General features: G+C 38.3%; 1 protein-coding gene across 7 annotated transcripts in view; it reads left to right on the top strand.

Moving 5' to 3' along the window:
- Nucleotides 1-14,514, top strand: part of ATXN2 (ataxin 2) — a 121,435-nt gene that overhangs the window by 80,938 nt on the left and 25,983 nt on the right. For 5 of the 7 annotated variants that reach the window (XM_047088114.1, XM_047088113.1, XM_047088120.1 and 2 more), the window contains 4 exons: nucleotides 7,262-7,566; nucleotides 8,731-8,794; nucleotides 9,859-10,011; nucleotides 10,392-10,458. In XM_047088114.1, the coding sequence (XP_046944070.1) occupies nucleotides 7,262-7,566; nucleotides 8,731-8,794; nucleotides 9,859-10,011; nucleotides 10,392-10,458 (589 nt within the window). The remainder of the gene's footprint in view (nucleotides 1-7,261; nucleotides 7,567-8,730; nucleotides 8,795-9,858; nucleotides 10,012-10,391; nucleotides 10,459-14,514) is intronic. The other 2 variants (XM_047088115.1, XM_047088118.1) reach the window with 1 other exon arrangement.

The following is a 14,514-nucleotide window of genomic DNA, read 5'->3' as shown; positions in this document are numbered from 1 at the left end:
CCCACTCGTGCTCTGTCCCTCTCTCTCAAAAATAAAAATAATAAAAACATTTTTAAAAAATTACAAAGAGATGAGTCAAATCAAAAGGCAGCCTTTTCCTAGCTTGTGTTGGCTTCCTAAAAATTAATAAATTTTTGCTGATAGCTTAATTTTTATTGTCACCATTCAAAATATTACATATCATATTTTATCACAATTTATTCAGCTTTCATGCTGTTAATAGGTGTGAATTTTAATTTTTTAAGCTATAGTTAATGCATGGACGGGACACCAAGAATTATGACTGAATGCCCAGATATCAGGTTTAGTATGTCATGCCCTCCAACACAATTAAAGCCCTCCTGTGTACTTGGCTGCCTCAGCTGCATCCTCCTGCCAGAGGGAAGGGTTTCTTTCCAGTGCAGTTCTTGATACTGTGTCATTGAGTAGATTCCTGAAGAAGAGAGGATACTATTTTGCATGATCTTCCGTTTGTTATAAATTGAGCTCATGCTATAGGAATTGCCCATTTCCTTAGCATTTTTTACAGTCAGACATTCAGGTCCCTTCTTACTTGAATTTAATTTATTATGTTATGAAGGAAAAAACATTTTTACTTTGGAGCATATGAGTTAGTACATTTCTTGTAGCAGTTATATTGAGATATAATTTACATGTTATACAATTTAGCCATACAAAGTGTACAATTCAGTGGGTTTTAGCATATTCACAGTTGTACAACCATCACCACACTTAATTTTAGAACATTTTTCTTCGCCCCAAAAAGAAACCCCATAGCTCTTAGCGGTCACTCTTTTGCTTTAAACCCCCACCCCAACCCCCACCTTTCCCTAGGTCCTGAACAGTTTACTTTCTGTCTCTATACGGTTGCCAGTTGTAGACATTTCATATGAATGGAATCATGTAATATGTGGCCTTTTGTGTCCGGCTTCTTTCACTTAGCCTAATGTTTTCAAAGCTCATCCATGTTGCACCATTTAGAAGTACTTCATTGGTTTTATGGATAAATACTATTCCGTTGTATGGATATACCACATTTCATTTATCCATCAGTTGATGTCTCTTTCAGTTATTCCCACGTTTTGACTATTATAAATAATGCTGCTATGAACAGTAGTGTAGTTATGTTTTCATTTCTCTTGGCAGTAGATACCTAAGACTGGAATTCCTGGGTCCTGTGGTAACTATGTCTTTAGCCTGTGGAGGAAAACTTCCAGACTGTTTGCCAAAGCAACTGTACTGTTTTGCATTTCCACCAGCAGTATATGTTTTCTCATTCTCTACATTCTTACCAACACTTGTTATTGTCTTTGTTATTAGAGCCATCCTTGTGGTATCTCATCGCGGTTTTGATTTGCATTTCTCTGATGGCTGATGATGTTGAGCATCTTTTTATGTGCTCATTGGCCATTTGTATATCTTTTTTTTAGAGAAATGTCTATTCATTTTAAAAACTGAGTTGTCTTATTATCAAGTTGTGAGAGTTTTTTTTATGTGTTCTGTGTACAGGTCTCACATCAGATACACGGTTTCTAAATTTCTTCTACCATTCTGTAGATGGTCTTTTCACTTTCTTGATGTTGACCCTTGAAGCTTGAAAACTTTTGATTTTGTTGAAGTCTACTTTATCTTCCTTTTCTTTTATTGCGTGTGCTTTTGGTGTCATATCTTAGAAACTTTTGCTTAATCCATAGTCATAAAGATTTATTTTTATTTTCTTCTAAGAGTTTCATTTGAGGCTGTGATCTCTTTTGAGTAATTTTTTAATGTTGTGTGAGGTAGGCTTCCAGATTTATTTTGCATGTTGCTCTCGCTTGTCTCAGCACCTTCTCTTAAAAGGGTACTGAATTGAATAATCTTTGTCCCCTTGTGGAAGCTCCGTTACTGGAGTCTGAACTCTCCTCCATGACATCTATATGTCTCTCTTTTTGTCAGTACCACAGTGTCTCTAGAGTTAGTATATTTTTAAATAGCCTACAACTTCATTTAGTAGAAAACATTACGTAATGTACTATTAGATCACAACTTCCTGCAATCTTTAACACTTGACTCTTAAATTCCAGGTAGTTGTAAGATTAGCATTCTACGTCTTTAGGACTTCTAATCTTCTGTTGGGGGCCTGAATAAGTGTGAATGTATTATTAAGTCTCTTACAAGTAACTTTCTGGTCCATAAGTGAATACTGGAAAGCAAGGAAATAGTATTAAGAATGTTTGAGAGTAAGCTTATAATTTCCTAAAGGTAAAATAGCGTTATTAGTTTACCTTTATTATTTCCTATGTGTCATACACTGTCCTAAGTGCTTGTGTGATAAATCCTTCAGTGTCCCAACATCCCTTTGAAGTTTCTATTCTTTGAGGCAAAGACAAGTTAAATAATTTGCCCAGAGTCACATGGCTAGTTAAAAGAAAGGCCTGGCCATCTGTGTGTTCAAGTTTCTAGTAGTGCATTGGACAGTATCTAATGCATAGTGTGTCCTACATAGTGCATAGTGTCCTGCATACCTGCATGTCCTGCATAGTGTTCTGTGAATGAATCATCAGAGCCATCCTCATGACATGCACTTGGCCTTGAACTGTGGTGGTTCACAAACATCTGTAGTCTTTCATTGAGACAGAATTAGGAGTACCCTGTGGTTTTGTTTTTTCTGTTCATTTTCCTTGACACCCATCTGCAGGATCTAATGTAGCTGTGTGCAGGTTGCTGATAGCTTTATTTGTGTAAGAATTGCTAGTAATTTGATCTGTTACAGATTAATGGTACGAGGTTTGGAGGTAAGTAGACTATCTGATTTGAATCTTGCCTTTACAAAACCATAAGTATGACATTGAAACATGTTATCTGCTTCTCTGAAGCTGAAATGGAATTATTGTAGAACCGATTTCATAGTGTTCTTATGAGAATTAAATGAGATGCTACCTGTAGTGTTTAACATAGTACATGACCCACAGTGTCTATTCAGTAAATATTAATTCCTATTAACAAAGTAAAGATGATCGAGAATTTTACTGTCAATCAGTATTTTCTTGTTCTCTAAGTCACATAAGAATTTCAGTTTTCCCATTAAATGTTTATACTGCCCAAAGCAACCTATAGATTCAGTGTAGTCCCTGTCAAAATACCAGTGGCATTTTTCACAGAAACAGAATAAACAATCCTAAAAATTGTTTGTTACTACAATAGATTTCAAATGGCCAAAGCAATCTTGAGAAAGAAGAAGAAAGCTGGAGGCATTCCTGATTTCAAACTATGTATAAAGCTGCAGTAATAAAGAATGTTACTGATGTAAAACAGCCATATGGGTCAGTTATAGAAATAGCCCAGAAGTAAACCCATGCATATATGGTGAACTAATTTATGACAGGAGCCAAGAATATAGAATGGGGAAGGGACAGTCTCATCCATAAATGGTATTGGGAAGACTGGACTGTCTAACACTATACCCAAAAATTAATTCAAAATAGATTAAAGACTTGAACGTAAAACTCCTAGAAGAGGGGCGCCTGGGTGACTCAGTCGGTTAAGCATCTGACTTCAGCTCAGGTCATGATCTCTCGGTTTCGTGGGTTTGAGCCCCGTGTCGGGCTCTGTGCTGACAGCTGGGAGCCTGGAGCCTGCTTCAGATTCTGTGTTTCCCTGTCTCTCAGTCCCTCCCTGACTCATGCTCTCTCTCTGTCTCTCAAAAATAAGTGAAAACAAACCAGAAAACCTCCTAGAAGACTTCGGCATAAGCTCCTTTACATTGGCAGTGGTGGGCAGCAGTATTTTTTGATTTGACATCAAAAGCAAAAGTAACGAGCAAAAATAACACACGGCAAAGGAAACCAACAAAATGAAAAGGAAACCTACTGCATGTAGGAAATATTTGCAAATCACATAACTGATACGGAATTAATATCCAGCATGCATAAAGAATTCCTACAACTCAGTAGCAAAAGAACAAGGAAACTGATTTTAAAATGGCAGAGGGTCTAAATAAACACTTTTCCAAAGAAGACACAGATAGCCAACAGGTCCATGAACAGGTGCTCACCACCAGTCACCAGGGAAGTGCGAATCAAAACCACAATGAAGTATCTCCTCACTCTTTTAGAATGGCTATTACCAGGAAGATAAGAAGGTAACAAATGCTGACCAAGATGTGCACCTTTTGTGGAAACATAAGTTGGTTCAGCCACTAAGGAAACAGTTTAGAAGTTCTTCAAAAATAAAAATTAAAAATAGAACTACCATATGATCTAGCAATTTCACTTCTGGGTAATTATACAAGGAAATGAAAATACTAGCTGAAAAAGATAGCTGCGCCCCCATGTTCATTGCAGCATTATTTACCATAGTCAAGACATGGAAGCAACCTAGTTGTCCATCAATGGATGCACGGATAAAGAAAATTGTGTGTGTATATATGTAAGCACACACAGATACACATGTATTTTTATATAACATATACGCAAATGTGCACATGCACACACTTTATGTAACAGAGTATTCAGCCATAAAAAGGAAAGAGATCCTGTCATTTGCCATGACCATGGGTGGACCTTGAGGGCATTATGCTAAGTGAAATGTCAGACAAAGACAAATAATTGCATAATCTCACTTGTGTGTAAAATCATAAAGAAAGAAAAGAAAAAAAACTCCTACAGGTTGATGGTTGCCATAGACCAGGGGGCAGTGAAATGGGGAATGGGGTCAAAAGGTACAAACGTCCAGTTATAAAATAACAGTTACATCAGGAGATGTAATGTTCAGTACGGTGACTACAGTCAGTAATACTGTATTGTATTTGAAAGTTGCTAAAAGAGCTGATCTTTTTTTTTTTTTTTAATTAAAAAAAAATTTTTTTTTTTTAACATTTATTTATTTTTGAGACAGAGAGAAACAGAGCATGAACGGGGGAGGGGCAGAGAGAGAGGGAGACACAGAATCTGAAACAGGCTCCAGGCTCTGAGCCGTCAGCACAGAGCGCGACGTGGGGCTCGAACTCACGGACCGCGAGATCATGACCTGAGCTGAAGTCGGTCGCTTAACCAACTGAGCCACCCAGGCGCCCCTGATCTTTTTTTTAAAAAATATTTATTTATTTTGAGAGAGACAGTGTGAGTGGGGAAGGGGCAGAGACAGACGCACGCGCACGCGCACACACACACACACACACACACACACACACAGAATCCAAAGCAGGCTCTAAGCTCTGAGCTGTCAGCACAGAGCCTGATGTGGGGCTCGAACTTGTGAACTGCAAGATCATGACCTGAGCTGAAGTCGGACACTTAATTGACTGAGTCACCCAGGTGTCCCTAAAAGAGTTAATCTTAAAAGTTCTTGTCATAAGAGAAAAAAAATTGTAACTGCACTTAACGGCTGTTAACTAGACATACTGAATTTGCAGTATATACATATATTGAAGGAATATGATGTACATCTGAAACTGATACAACGTTATACATTAATTATAGTTCAATAAAAGATAAAGTTCAATTTTGGGGAAAAAGTCTTCAGTTTTCACTTAGGTTTACTTACTATACTGCAGGTGGGAAATACAGCAGAATGCTCAAAAGTATGAATTGTGCCTTAGTTTGCCCATTTGTAAGGTAGTGATAATAGTGTCTATATCACATAGGTCTGTTGTAACAGGTAAATGAATGAGTTTGTAAGTCATTTAGAACAGTGTCCAACCACAGTATTATAGATAGATTTTCCTTTATACAAATACGACAACAGAAGTCTTATTTTTGCCTCAGAGACTCTTATAAATACTCAAAGAATCTTATGCAATATACAGTTGGTCTGTTATGTTGGTAGCCTCTACTAAAGATTTATGTGAACAAATGGTGGCTTAAACATTAAGTGCCTATATTGTGGCTTAAATTGCCACCGGGTGCAAATAAATGTTCCTGTCACCTTTTGCCCTGAGCTGCTTGTGGACTTTATAACTCTATTGGTGATGCAGTGAAGCTTGAGATGCATAATGCTGCGTGCCAAGCCTCAGGAGTGAGACTTTGACATTTGTTTGCCCGTCTCGAGGCTTGAGACATAGTTTGTGTCTGTTCAGCCTTGCAGTCCCTTCTTGGTGCTTGGAGCGGCTGCTTATATTCTCATTGCCTCTTCAGCTTTTTAGGTGGTGCCTTTTTCCTTCTTTTTTTCTTGTTATTTCCTTCATCTATTTCTCTCTCTTTTCTTTGGAGTATGGCATCTTAAATCATCTTGGGACGGTGGTAGCATTGTTTTCTTCTGGCTGGCAAACTTAAAAACCTCAGCAACTATTTCCTTGACATCTTTTGTCTCCTGCTTTTCTTCATGGTACTTGTATTTTGCAGCTTCCTTCTTTACAAGTTAGAAGGTCTAACTGACCAACATGTCTAGTCCAGTGTCCCTTTGAATCCACCTACTTCTGGCTTCCCAGCCCACTACTTCTTGAGTCCAGGCCCAGGACTTAGTCCAGCCTCCATAACGGTCACTGTACATGCTCACTTGGCTCCCTCCATTTCATTTTCCGCAAGACTACTGTGTTCATCTTTGTGAACTACAAATCTGCTCAGTACTAAACCTCTTTAAAATTCTTCAGTGACTGCTCATTTTCCTGAGAATTAAAAGCTAGAGTCCTTAACGTAGCTTTCAAGTTCGTTTATCATCTTGTCCCTCTTCGGTGAGTTTGCCATTTCTTTACCCACGCATTTGTGCTTCAGCCAGTAGTGCTTTTCTGTTTCACAGTGTGAAGCCGTCTTCTTCTCTTCCCTTGGATTTTTAAGCATGTTGTTTCTTTAGCTTAGACAATTCCATTTTCCAAACTACTACTCCCCGCCCTCCCCCTCCCCCCCCCACCAAATCTTTTCTACCTTAGACTCGATGACTTTCACTGAAGAACCTTTTTCTATAAGTTGCTTTTCCTGTAGGATCCCATAGCATTTACCACATTTTGTTAAGTATCTGGTCTCACCCAGGTGATGGGCTGTTCGAGGATAGGAGCTCTTCCATGTTTTCCATACCGAGCAGGCACAATTTCTGACACAGGGAAGGCAGGAAGTAAGTATTTAACTTTTGAGTTTAGGACGTTGGAGTGCTTAGATGACTATGGTTGTGTTGCATATACTATTGTGTTCTGCTATTACTGCTTTATAATAAAAACATTCTTAAAGTAATGAAAAAAGCCTTATTTGGTATATCTCAAGCTTACAAATAGTAGTTTGCTTATACTCATGGAGAAAATTCATTATAAAGTTATTTAAAATATTTAAGCATAATTATTTCCTTTATTTAGTTACAGCCAAGTTCTACTTCTGAATCTATGGATCAACTGCTAAACAAAAATAGAGAGGGAGAAAAATCAAGAGATTTGGTCAAAGACAAAATTGAACCAAATGCTAAGGATTCTTTCGTTGAAAATAGCAGCAGCAATTGCACCAGTGGCAGCAGCAAACCGAGCAGTCCCAGCATTTCCCCTTCAGTCCTCAGTAATGCGGAGCACAAGAGGGGACCTGAGGTCACATCCCAAGGGGTTCAGACTTCCAGTCCGGGATGCAAACAAGATAAAGATGATAAAGAGGAGAAGAAAGATGCAGCTGAGTGAGTAGACCTCGAATTGAGCACATCCTGTTATTTGCTTAAATGTTTCTTAAAGGGTACAGGGCCCTTCAGCTCAAGAATCTGTTTGGACATTTGGACCTGTTTTGTAGGTAGACCTCAAGTTACAAACAGCTGGGCTAAACCAGTGATGTCTTAAGTAAATCAGGTCTTTGCACTCTGCACTTCTCTTTTCCTTCCCCATTTTTGTTTCCCATGGTCAAAAACTAGACTAAGTTAAGAAAGGTTTTTTTTCTGTAAATGTACAAGGAGTTGAAAAATTACTGGCTTTTGGGAATTCTGTCCCCTGGCCGCTAGTCAGTACCCACCTCCTGGCTCTGCTGCTGAGACCGGGAACTGTCACTACCGAGAAGAGGAAGAAGTATCTGGTGCCCCTACTTGGAATTCAGCATGTTTTCTATCATAAACAGTGTTTTACGTAATGGTTAGATTTGTTAAGATAAACTTAATTCTGCACATTCAGTGTGTTATCAATTGAATGGATCTTTGTGGGCTAGCCTCAGAACCTAATCCAAGCTAACCACTGTTAATTCATTTGTTCTGGTCTCCATACAGTCCAGTTATGGCTGAACTTTTGGAGTGCGGCTTGTTGATCAAAGAGTGCTGCTGCTTAATTTGAAGCAAAAGTTTTTATTTCTTAGAGTCATGATTTTTCCCAAGGCATGTCACGGAGGAAACGCTTTGTCACATTAGAAAATACTGCGTGCTAGGGGGCACCTGGCTGGCTCAGTCAGCAGAGGGTGCGACTCTTGATCTTGGGATTGTGAGTTGGAGCCCCATGTTGGGTGCAGAGGTTACTTAAAAATAAAATCTTATAAAACAAACAAACCCACATGCTAGAGAATTGGTATATTAGGGATTGCTTTTAGGAATATTTTGTCTTATCAGTTTAAATATTTGTTGATTGCCTCTGAGAGAAGAACTATATATTAACATTTTTTTTTTTTAGTTGCCCCTTTTTGGCCGATCCTTATCAGATTAAAGAGTGGGAAATTCGTGCATATGTTTTAATGAAGAGGATTAGTGATTCAGTAAGAATTGTTTAATGTATGTTCAGCAGTTTAACAAAACAGGTATGGAAGACTTGAGAGAAACATAAGTTCCATGCAGATTTTACTGGCCCTTTTTAATTTTCCCCTGGTTTAGGCAAGTGAGAAAATCAACACTGAATCCTAATGCAAAGGAGTTTAACCCTCGTTCCTTTTCTCAGGTAAGTTTGTTTCTTTCTTTGAAGTAATCTAGTCTCGAAAATGATAAATGTAGTAGTAGTAGGATTTCCCCCATACCTGCCATCTAAAGTCAGTTATAGGATGCTGAAAAGCCTGTAGTTTCTGTTCCTTTTTCTGTGGTCGTTTATGAATACTTCTGAGCCACGGAAAAGATTCATGTTTTGTTTTGTCATCAGTTAGACGTGATCTGGGGCAAATCTTTGAATCTTCCTCACTGGCTGGCTAGCGAGGCTCTCAGGTTTATAGATGAACTATTATTCTATTAAATTTGTAAGAAGATATTTCTTTACTTTTAGAAACACTTTCCAGGGGGCACCTGGGTGGCTCAGTTGGTTAAGCATCTGACCCTTGATCGGGTCATGGTCTCATAGTTTGTGAGTTTGAGCCCAACATCGGGATCTGCGCTGACATCGCAGAGCCTGCTTGGGATTCTCTCTCCTTCTCTCTCTGCCCCACCCCTGATGGCTCTCTTGTTCTTTCTTCTCTCTCTCTGTCTCTCAAAAATTAAGTAAACTCTAGGGGTGCCTGGGTGGCTTTGTCAGTTAAGCGTCCAACTTTGGCTCAGGTTGTGATCTTGCGGCTCATGGGTTCGAGCCCCATGTCAGGCTCTGTGCTGACAGCTCAGAGCCTGGAGCCTGCTTCGTATTCTGTGTCTTCCTTTCTCTCCACCCCTCTCCCACTCACGCTCTGTGTCTCAAAAATAAGTAAACAATTAAAAATAATTTTTTTTAATTAATTTTAAAAAGATGTTAAAAACTTTCTCCAGTTCCTTAAGGATCACTTATTTTTAGGTGCTTAAAAAGCTGTCATTTTTAGTAGTAGTATTATTGATGTTGGCAGATTATTGTAATAAATGAGTTGGCAAATTTCATTTCCTACATAACTTTTTCCTTTTATTTTAAACATATGGAAGTTTATTTTCTAAAGTTTTTTTCATTAAAAGGGACTAATTAAAAGTGAGTAGATCTTAGAAAGATGAGAAGATCAGTTTTCAGATTGCAATAGTAGCTTTTCATCTGAAGATAGTTGATTTTTATTTTTATAGCCAAAGCCTTCTACCACCCCAACTTCACCTCGTCCTCAAGCACAACCTAGCCCATCTATGGTGGGTCATCAGCAGCCAGCTCCAGTTTATACTCAGCCTGTCTGTTTTGCACCAAATATGATGTATCCAGTCCCAGTGAGCCCAGGCGTGCAAGTAAGTCCTAGAATTTAATGTGCACTTACCCTCCCTAGTTATTTGTATCTGACCCCAAGCGCTCTCTAGGTATGGGGTGACTTGAGGTAGTGATGGCGAAACAAAAATACTTGAAAAGAGGAGGCATGTGATGCATGGTATGTTTTTAGTATAAAATGTGAGAATGTTTTCTGGTGAGAAAGAAAGATGGTTTAGATTTACTGGTTTGGGGTTTGTCCTTTTAGGTGTGAGTGTGATTTTATTTTTTAATGACTCCTGGCAAACCAAGAGACCTCAGAACTAGCTCTCTAACAATATACCAGTAAGAGAAAATAGTAAAATATATTCTTACTATCATAAGAGCCTAATTTTCTTTTTTTTTTTTTTTTAATTCTCTCAAGCCTTTATACCCTATACCTATGACGCCCATGCCAGTGAATCAAGCCAAGACATATAGAGCAGGTAAAGGTGAGAATAATCCTGCCTGTGTTTGCTTGTAAGTGTGCATGCTGCATGAATTAAGTAATATTTGTGGTTCAGCTTTGACTTTTGATGAGCCTGTACGCTGACTTGTGGTACCCAACACTGCCTAAGGTGTTCAGATGTATTTTTTTTTTAATGCGTATTTATTTTTGAGAGAGAGAGTGTGCATGCAGCGGAGGGGCAGAAGATCCAAAGCAGGCTCTTTGCTGACAGCAGAGAGCCCAGTGCGGGGCTTGAACTCATGTACCATGAGATCATAATCTGAGCTGAAGTCAGATGCTTAATGTACTAAGCCACCCAGGCACCCTAAGGTGCATTTTTATGAACAAAACTAGGAGAGGAGAAATGCTCATCAGTTATGATTGTTCAAAAGAATTCTTTGAAAAGAATAATTGAATTCTGAAGTTTTCAATGTTAAATTTTGAAGAGTGTTTGTTAAATTATTTTACCAAGTTGCTGACCTTTGAATTTTTTTTTAATTTTTTTTCAATATATGAAATTTATTGTCAAAATGGTTTCCATACAACACCCAGTGCTCATCCCAAAAGGTGCCCTCCTCAATACCCATCACCCACCCTCCTCTCCCTCCCACCCCCCATCAACCCTCAGTTTGTTCTCAGTTTTTAAGAGTCTCTTATGCTTTGGCTCTCTCCCACTCTAACCTCTTTTTTTTTTTTTTTTCCTTCCCCTCCCCCATGGGTTTCTGTTAAGTTTCTCAGGATCCACATAAGAGTGAAAACATATGGTATCTGGCTGACCTTTGAATTTTATACTAACCTGCAGTTCCCCACCCCCATCCCTACTCCCCATCCAGAATTTCTTTTTGAGCAGAGGCCAGCTCACTTCAGAAACCATCAGAATCTTCATAGTAGAGGGATGTTTCCTCTTTTTAAGATGGCATTATAGTACAGTATGGCTCTTGGTGTGAGAGAGGCACTTTATCTTCAGGAGGCAGGGTCATTTCTAGTAAGGGAGAACAGGCACATGTCAAGAACAGCACCTATAAACATATGCTATGCTCAGAAGATGGGAAGTGACTGGATAATTGGTTTGTCCATAATTCACATTTGGCAATTATCAAGATTTTGCCATATTTACCTGAGGGTGCTTTGTTTTGTTGCTGAAGTATTAAAAGTAAATCGCAGACATCATGCCATTTTATTCCTATGTACTTAGTGTATATCTTTCTGAATTATGGGCTTTTTTTTCTTAGATGGCCAGAGTGGTGTTATCACACTTTATAAAATAAACAGTAATTCCCTTTCATCTAATAAATTTATCTAATCGATTATCCTGATTGGATCAAAAATCACATTTTTAGGGGCACTGGGTTGGTTAAGTGTCCAACTTCAGCTTAGGTCATGATCTCCTGGTTTGTAAGTCGAGCCCCAAATTGGGCTCTCTGCCTCTACCCCCACCCCTACCCCCAAACAGACATTTTTTAAAAAATATTTTTTATAATTGATCTGTTTTGAATATGGATCAAAATATGATCTATACATTATTTTGTTTATTTAAAAAAAGTTTTCTTAATGTTTATTTTTGAGAGAAACAGAGTATGAGTGGGGGAGGGGCAGAGAGACAGACAGACAGACAGACACAGAAACTGAAGTAGACTCCAGGCTCTGAGCTGTCAGCACAGAGCCCGACACGGGGCTTGAACCCACGAACAGTGAGATCGTGACCTGAGCCAAAGTCGGATGCTTAACCGACTGAGCTACCCAGATGCCCCTGATCTATAAATTATTACATTTATTACATGTCTTTGTAGTTAGTTCCTTTTCTCTTTGTTTTCCTGTTACTGCTTTGTGGCAGGAACCAGTTGTTATGTAGGAATGTCCTGTATTCTAGATTTGTGTCTCTACTCCTTGTGATGGCATTGAGTACTTCAGTTCAGGTTTAACTTTTTTGTAGGAGAGAGGTAAGAATATTTAAGATGATTATCAGTGCTTTATATTAGATCATTCAGGAGGTCCACAATATTGGTCTTATTCTGAGTATTGGTAAAATTAAGGGCTCAGGTGGTGATAGCCCAATCCTATCTTTTTATCTGTCTTTTAACAAATTATCACAGGGCTTAGCTGCCTAAAACAATAAACGTAAATTATCTCAGGAGGGTCAGAAATTCAGGAGCGGTTTAACTGGGTGGTTCTGCGTCAGAGTCTCTTAAGAAATTGCAGCCAAGATGTTGGTTAGAACTGTAGTATATGAAGGGTTAAATGAGGCTGGACAATCTACTTCCAGACTCAGAGTTGTTGACAGGATAGTGCTGGTCATAACGTGGCAGCTGGCTTCTCCCAAAATGAGTATTCAGAGAGAAAGTGATCTAAGTGGAAGCTGCAGTGTGTTTTACAACCTAATCTTGGAAGTGACATAACTTCTGCAGTATGCTGTAGATTACACAAAGCCAACCTGGAACAGTAGAAGGGGACTACACAGGGGTGTGAATACCAGGAGGCAGGATCGCAGGGGCCCATCTTGGTGAGCCTGTTTCATTTTACTACAATGTGTATAAAATAGTCTTTAAATATTTGTTGTCTAACTTTTCCTTACTATCTGTTTCATTAAGAATTGTCTAAGTGCCAGTTTTCTGAGTGAGAAACTGTTGGTGTCTTTGCTACTTCCAAAATACTGTCTTCTAGAGTTACTGAGTCATATCAGTGGTTTGACACATAGATAGACCAATCTGATTGGACTTGTTTTCATTTGTCAGGGATAGCTTTTTGATTATTTTAATTTTATGCATACGCAAAATATTTGTAAGATTGCAAAGTGGAATGACATAAAGAGATCATTCGGAGAAGTCTTGCTTCCAGCCCAGTCTCTTCCACTTGTACTTTCTCTAATCACTTCTGTTCTAGTAGGTGCATCATTTTTTTTTTTTTATCATCAGCAGATGATCGTTTAAAATTATTTTCTGTTTGTCCTCACAGTGTTTATTTTTGTGAATATTCATTTTCTATAAATATATATTTTTAAAATCGTTTTATTTAAATATAATTCACATGCCATAAAATCCATCCCATTGAAGTATACGGTTTAGTGGTTTTCAGCGTATCAGAGTTGTCCAGTCATTGCTACAGCACATTTTAGAACATTTTTGGGGTACCTGGCTGGCTCGGTTGGTAGAGCATTGACTCTTGATCTTGGAGTTGTGAGTTTGAGCCTTACTTACATTGGTTGTAGAGATTACTTTTAAAAAGAAAAAAAAAGACCATTTTTATCACTCCAGTAAGAAATCCTTTTAGCAGTTACCCCTCCCCCTCCCCATGCATATACACTCTCATACCCTAGGCATAATATGCTTGCTTTCTCTATAGATTTGCCTATTCTGGATATTTCGTATGAGGGAAAACATGTTGTATGTAGGCTTTTCTGCCTTGTTTCTTTTACTTAGTGAAATGTTTTCAAAATTTATCCGTGTTGGAGCATTTATCAGTACTTCATTCCTTTTTATGGATAAATACTATCCCATTGTGTGGATATACCACATCTTATTTATCCGTTCATCAATTGATTCCTCTTTGGGTTGCTGCCACTCTTGAGTCTTATGAGTAATGCTGCCGTGAACATTTGTATGCAAGTTTTCGTGTAGACTTATGTTTTTATTTCTCCTGGAGTGAAATCACTGTGTTGGAGTATATGCATCATTTTATATTTCTATCAGTAGTGTACAAGGATCCCAGTTTCTCCACATTCTTGCCAATACTTGCTATTGTCTTTTTGGTTATATCTATCTCAGTGGTTATAAAATATCTCATCATGGTTTTAATTTGCATTTCCCTAATGACTGATGGTATTGAGCATCTTTCTGTGTGCCTATCAGCTATTTGCATATCGCTGTAGAAAAATGTCTATTCAGATTCCTGACCTAATTTTTAACTCGGTTATTTGTCTTTTAATTATTGAATTGTAGATGTTCTTTATACTCTCTGTATACAAACCCTTTATCAGATAAAGTATTTAAAAATACTTCCATTTGATGAGAGTTTTAAAAATTGCTTCATGGTGTCCTTTGTAGCACAAAAGTTTCGTTTTATT

The sequence above is a fragment of the Lynx rufus genome, unplaced genomic scaffold (genome assembly GCF_022079265.1).
Source record: "Lynx rufus isolate CCGP_SWC_20201006 ecotype Redwood Valley unplaced genomic scaffold, mLynRuf1.p SCAF_24, whole genome shotgun sequence".
Lineage (NCBI taxonomy): Eukaryota > Metazoa > Chordata > Mammalia > Carnivora > Felidae > Lynx > Lynx rufus.
The sequence above is the reverse complement of the archived record's forward strand: the minus strand, read 5'-3'. Positions and strand labels throughout refer to the sequence as shown.